The following is a 6208-nucleotide window of genomic DNA, read 5'->3' on the forward strand; positions in this document are numbered from 1 at the left end:
CGGCCGGGGGAGGGGGCGCCGCGCGGGGCCATGGCAGGCTCGGAGGCGTCCTAGCCCGAGCCCGAGCCGGATCCGAGCCTGAGCTGCCGCCACAGCCGCCTCTCCGCGCCCGCGCTCCCGTCGCCGCCGCGCCCCCTGCGGGAGATGGAACAGAGGAACCGGCTCGGTGCCCCCGGATACCTGCCGCCGTTGTTGTTGCTGCACGCCCTGCTGCTCTTCGTGGCCGACGGTGAGCGCGGGAACTTTGCTGCCGCTGGGGGCTCGGGGGTCCTTGCCGGGGCCGCCAGAGCCAGCCTGCCCTTGTCGCCGAGGAGGAGGAGAAAGAGAAGGGGAAAGCTTCACGGTCTCCAGCAATCCCGGTGTGCCGCCCGGGCCCGGCGGGGTAGGGGGTGGAGAGAGGCGAAGGGTCGCCGCATCGCTGGCGCCCGCGCCCGGGTCGTTCGGAGCCGGACCGGGGCTCCAACTGCGGACAGGCGACTTGCGGGGTTCCGGGAGCTGGCGCACCCCAGCCTGGCTCTGATAGTGTGGCCAGGCGCGGGGAAGAAGCGTAAGCCGCCCCTGCTGCCCCTCGCGACCTGGAGGGAAGCAGCCTGCAGCTGTAGCCGGTCTCCCCTGCGGCCCGGCAGCTGCTCGACCGAACTTTGCCAGCGCCTGGGCCACACGAGTAGCTGGGGGGTGGGAAGCACACGGCCAAGCGAGCCGGGGACCGACCGTCTCGCCTGGGGTTGCCCCAGACCCCCGCCCCACAGCTGGTCACGCCTCTCTCTTCCCCCGCCCCCAGCTACATTTACTGAAGTCCCCAAAGATGTGACAGTACGGGAGGGAGACGACATCGAAATGCCCTGCGCGTTCCGGGCTAGCGGAGCCACCTCGTATTCGCTGGAGATTCAGTGGTGGTACCTCAAGGAGCCGCCCCGGGAGCTGCTGCACGAGCTGGCGCTTAGCGTGCCCGGCGCCCGGAGCAAGGTAACTGGCCGCCCACGCGGCGCCCGTGCTCACCCGGCTTGTGTCGGGCGAGTAAGGCAGGGCGCCGCCCTGTGGTGCAACCCATTTCCTACCCTCCCCATGCCCACAGCACCTTCAACAGCAGCATTTGTTACCCCCAGATCCTGTTAATTCACTTCCTTCGCCAGAAACCTCCCCGAACTCCACGCCTAGCCCTTAAGAAGCCGCACCTCATCCAGTTCGCCTGCTCTTGCTGGCTGCGAGCCCACAGGCTGAGGCGTGCTGGGTGTTGAAAGAAGACCCCTTGCTGGAGCTGGGCTTTCCCTGCCCTCTGCCACTTTGAGGTCCCCAGGGCACAGGGCCAAGGAGTTAAGCTCCTCTGGGCTGCGTTCCAGAGGCCGGCAGAGCACTGTGTACAGGTTACCTCCAGCCCCCGCAGGATCAGAGGGACTTCCCCCACTGCCCATCTGCCTCTTAAACCAGTCTCTAGCACTGGCTCTGTCTCTCTCTGTCTCTCTCTCTCTGTCTCACACACACACACACACACACACCACCTACCTACCCTCTACCCAGAGTTCCACCCTTAGTTACTGCTCACGTCTCCCACTGGGTCCTGTCCAGATACACCGGCCCCTCCATCCAAGGGGTTTAGAGAAACACGGCAGGGAATGAGGATGCTCCTCCGGAGGGAAATTGGCCTTTCTTCCCACCGGGTGGCAATCCAGCCTCCCCTCTTTGGCAGGCAGGTGTGCTAGGGCAGCCCCTCCTTGGCCGGGCGCCATGCTAGCTGCAAGCCCTGCTTCCTTCAGGGTAAAACTCCTGAAAATCCTGATGTCCTTCGTGCCCTCAGCTGTGGCTACCTCCCGAGCGGTTTCGAGTCCCAGCCCGCCTGCGGAGGATCCTCTTGCAGGAGGCTCATCTGAGTTCCCTGAGCCTGAAGGCCAACAGCCTAATATCTCTCTCTCCCTCTTTGCATTTCAGGTAACAAATAAGGACGCAACTAAAATCAGCGTAAGTGTTGAGCCCAGCGCGGGCCGCGGGAGACCCCTTCTGGCCGCTTTGCGCCCCGCAGCTTCCTCCCTTTTAGAAAGGCTCGGCGGACGTGCGGTGTAGGGCCCTGCTCGCCGCCTTGCATTGTCGGCTGCTTGGCATGTCGGGGCGCCGTCTGTCACCGGTAGCGGATAGGGTTCTCTTTCGTGTAAATCAAGGGCCCCAGGCCTGAATCTCCTTCCTCCTCTGTACAGTCACCTGTGGAACTCTCCTTCAGTCTCCTTGCCCTAGCCTCGACCGGTGCTCAGGCTTGTGGCCCCCACTCGTGCCCCGCACACACCCGGCGCTCCGCTGCAGCCCTCTCCTCTGCCTGGGTTGCGGGTCTCGGTGCCGGGTGTTGTGTGGCTGGAGCGTGGAAGTATCAGGGCCTGGAGACGACCAGGTCTTATGCTCGGTTCGGAGGTGACGGTTCTCTGGGAGCTCGGTGAGGGCTACAAAGCTGTTGCTCCCCGGCGTCTCCACCAGGAGGCAGGGAAATGAGCTTTGACCGGAGCTTCATGCTGCCATGGAGAGGCAAGTTCATAAGCAGCAGGGACTGAGCAGGTCCGGCAGCAGCCTCTGCATCACCTGCCTCCTTGGGAGGGTGGGGGGTTAGCTGAGAAGGGCTAGAGCCGGGAGCAGGTATATATGCGCACTCTGAGGGCAAGGCGGCTTTCCTACGGACACCACCCCAGTCCACCGGATTCTAGAATTAAGGAACGTTAGTGCGAGTAGATGTGGAGGACTGGACGTAAGGCCATGCCTCACAGTGGATGCAGGGCCGAGCCTGAGGTTTCTCCAATGTGCCAGAGGGAGGAAGAAGGGGTGGGTTCTGTGGCTCCGAAGGGAAAGCTATGGGAAGACGCGAAGGTAGGTTTGTATGAGCAGTGGGTGCAACCTGAGGCACTCCTTTAAGATATGGGGCAGCTGGAGACTCGATGCACTGGGCAGGGCCACCCAGGGTCCACTCAGAGTTGGGGGCTCCATACCACTGGGGAGCCACGGGAGTGAAGGGGTGAAGGAAACCTGAATCGTGATGATGGTCAGAGCCGGGTCTGAGAAGTGTTGGGGTGCTGTGGCCAGGGAGCGCCCTGCGGGGCTGGGCGCAGCTGCACTACGCTGGCCAGGAGCACGGATTACGGGCCTGCCCATCCCGGCCTCTGACCCCAGCCCCCGCTCTCTTGCAGACCGTGCGCGTCCAGGGCAATGACATCTCGCACCGGCTGCGACTGTCGGCCGTGCGGCGTCAGGACGAGGGCGTCTACGAGTGCCGCGTGTCGGACTACGGCGACGACGACACGCAGGAACACAAGGCCCAGGCGCTGCTGCGCGTGCTCTCACGCTTCGCGCCGCCCAACATGCAGGCCGCCGAAGCCGTGTCCCACATTCAGAGCAGCGGCCCGCGTCGCCGCGGTCCCGCCAGCGCCGCCAATGCCAACAACGTCGGCGCCGCGGGCCGGGCCACCTCGGAGCCCGGCCATGGCGACAAGAGCCCTCCTCCCGGGAGCCCTATCGCCGCCCCGGGTCCCGGAGTCCCCGAGGCCGCCGCCAACTCCGCGGCCCACGCAGCCGCCACCACTGTCGCGGCCGCGACCGCTGCTTCGTCAGCGTCGCCGCCACCCCGTGAGGCGGTCCTTCTGCGCCAGAGGCACGGCTCGGGTAAGGGCGGCGCCGAGAGGGCGCGCTCGCGCGGGGGGTGTCTCTCACCGGAGGGGCGGTCCAGCTCGGGTAGTTTGCGGATGCGGTCTTTGGTGGTTCATCTGGGTGCTCCCGGCAGCGTTTTCCGCAGCCTCGCTTCTGCGCTCTTCCTGCTGTTTTCCTGCCTTCACTGTTGGCCGCTTGGAGCATTCGGGACGTGTGTTTATGAGTGTGCGCGCTGCCCAGCCGGCGACTTCCCGCTACACACGGGCTGGAGGGAGGGGAGGCCTCCTTGCGTTGGGAGAACTGAACCCTGCGGGCTGCCCTCCCGACGGCGGTGGGCCTGCTTTTCTCCTGGAACCCTTAGCGCCTAAAGGGTGGGCACTAGCACCCAGTCTAGAGTGAGAGGAGATGGTTACAGCTCAGGTCTGGTAAGTCTGGCTGGTGCCTGACTGGGCTGAACAGACATACTTTGTTCAAGCCAACAAGGGTGGCCTGGCTGTGTAGGCTCTGCTCTCCTTGGCTACCTCCAGGCTGGTCCTAGACACAAGCTCTGCTACAACTCGCCACTCCAGTCTGCTTTAGGCCCTCGTGGTGGGGGCTTGGGGGTGAGGATGGAGCCCTACTATTGTTAGAAGGGCACCCAGAGGTTAAGGCCTGCTCTCCTAGAGAGCTGAGAGGGTTGGGGGAAGGGGAAGGGAGTGATGTTGAGAAGGGAGTCAGAGAACAGAGAGTAAGGACAATGGACTGACTGCAGAGCAGGCAGGTCTGGAGAAGGAGGGGCTGCTTAGCAGTGGTGGGGTTTTATGGAGGGTGGAAGGGCCTACTGCCCAATGTGCCCTTTCTCCCAAGGCATCCCCCACTCCCAACTCAAAGATGGGGCCTCAGAGATGAGCTCAGCCCCAGTGCTCACTCTCTGTGTCTGACTTTAGGCTCATCACTCCCTCTCAGTCTTGTTTGATGCATAATCCCATAGAGAGCATCTCTACTGTCCTTGCATCACTGGGAGGCTGGGCTGTGGGACAGTCATATATAAACCTACTGGGGCGGGGGGAGCACACTGTCATGCCCTACTCTCATGGTTCTTAAAGTACAGACCACCTGCCACCAGCATCAGCACTTTATAAGGATGCAGGCTCCTGGGCTCCCCTGCTGAATCCGAGGAGACAGGCATCCTAGCCTCCCTCCCTGGCTGATTCTTAAGACTTCAAGCAGTTCAGAACCTGCCAGTTGTCTTCCACATCAGTTCAGTTGTTTCTCACGAAGTTACACTCCCTGTGGGGGCTTCTCCATTTGGCTCAGACTGCTGGCTACATCTGGAGGCCTCGTCCCCCTTAGGCTCCACAAGACCTTCCCCCAGACTGTGGGGGAAGGTGGGTCAGCTGGGAACCTGTGGAGGTCGTCTCCCCAAACTCCCCCACCTGTCTTGGAGCTTTCCCCCATATTAGTTTAAGATAATACCAGTTGCTGTGCAAAACCTCAAAATGCCAGAGGCTTAACACAATTCAAATGTATTATTTCTGGTTTACATCACTGGGGCGGTGGGGGGGGCGGGCGAGGAGTGGCTCTGTTCCATGCAGTCATTCAGGGACTCAGGCTGACAGAAATTCTACCATCTTTAAGAGGGGCTTCCAAGCTCACTCTGGGCATCAACATACAGCCCACAAACAAGGGAAAAGAGAATGGAAGCAGCCCTTCTCAACCCAGTTCCCTGAGCAAACCAAGCCCTAGGGCTCTAAGGCACACATTGCATGTGATGAATTGACTTCTTTCTTATGCATTTAGAATGGATCTAGTTATCTGTCATTCTTGTAAGATTGAGAAAATGGCCACTCAGATCATTTTGGTAGGGCTTAATTCTCTCAGAGAAAAGCTGATATGGAGAATGACAAAGGAAGTTTATAAAGGCCAGGCCTGGTAAATGTTAATTCCACCCTCATCCATTGGCCAGAACTCAGTCAGATTGTTCAACAGATGCAAGGCAGGCTAGAAAATGTCCTCAGCTTGGCAACTGTTATCCAGCCCCATCTCTTCAGGGTGGAAGAGGAGCCTGAATCACGGGCCACGTAGCCATCTCTGACTAGCACACAGTACATATACTGGAAAAGCGCTTACTCACTTGCAGGGTGACTGGCTTAGTTGATAAAGAAAACACCCTTCTGCCCCATCCCCTTGGGCACTAGCAAGTAAACGTGTGTCTCGAGCTGGAATATTCCTCTGGGATATCCCATAGACCATGAGTAGAGCGGCAAAGCAGAGGATTTGGAAGGCCAGAAGCCCAGATATGCATTGTGCTTCCTTCATTTACTGGCTGTGTGACTTTAGGCAAGTGGCTTACCATCTCTGAAAGTACTTCTTTCAGAAATACTTTAGTAATCCCTGACCTCAGAGGGAACTCAGAATGGAAATTGCTGTATAAGGCTCATTGTTATCACAAAGGCCATTATCTGCTCTGGCCAAAGAGGAGAGGTTGAGGGAGATGAAGCTGAGTGGCTGGTGGTTGGCAAGCTGTGGAGGGTCTTGAATGCTGAGTGGAGCAACAGGGATCATTAAAGCCTTTGGTCAAGGAAGCGCTATGTGAAAAGAGATCATTCCT

General features: G+C 60.1%; 1 protein-coding gene across 1 annotated transcript in view; it reads left to right on the plus strand.

The window, feature by feature from the left end:
- Positions 1-144: 144 nt before the first annotated feature.
- Positions 145-6208, plus strand: part of VSTM2B (V-set and transmembrane domain containing 2B) — a 26175-nt gene continuing 20111 nt past the window's right edge. The window contains exons 1-4 of the mRNA XM_007470925.1: positions 145-229; positions 782-966; positions 1927-1956; positions 3162-3633. Of these exons, the coding sequence (XP_007470987.1) occupies positions 145-229; positions 782-966; positions 1927-1956; positions 3162-3633 (772 nt within the window). The remainder of the gene's footprint in view (positions 230-781; positions 967-1926; positions 1957-3161; positions 3634-6208) is intronic.

The sequence above is a fragment of the Lipotes vexillifer genome, unplaced genomic scaffold (assembly GCF_000442215.2).
Source record: "Lipotes vexillifer unplaced genomic scaffold, Lipotes_vexillifer_v1.1 scaffold182, whole genome shotgun sequence".
Taxonomy (NCBI): Eukaryota; Metazoa; Chordata; class Mammalia; order Artiodactyla; family Lipotidae; genus Lipotes; species Lipotes vexillifer.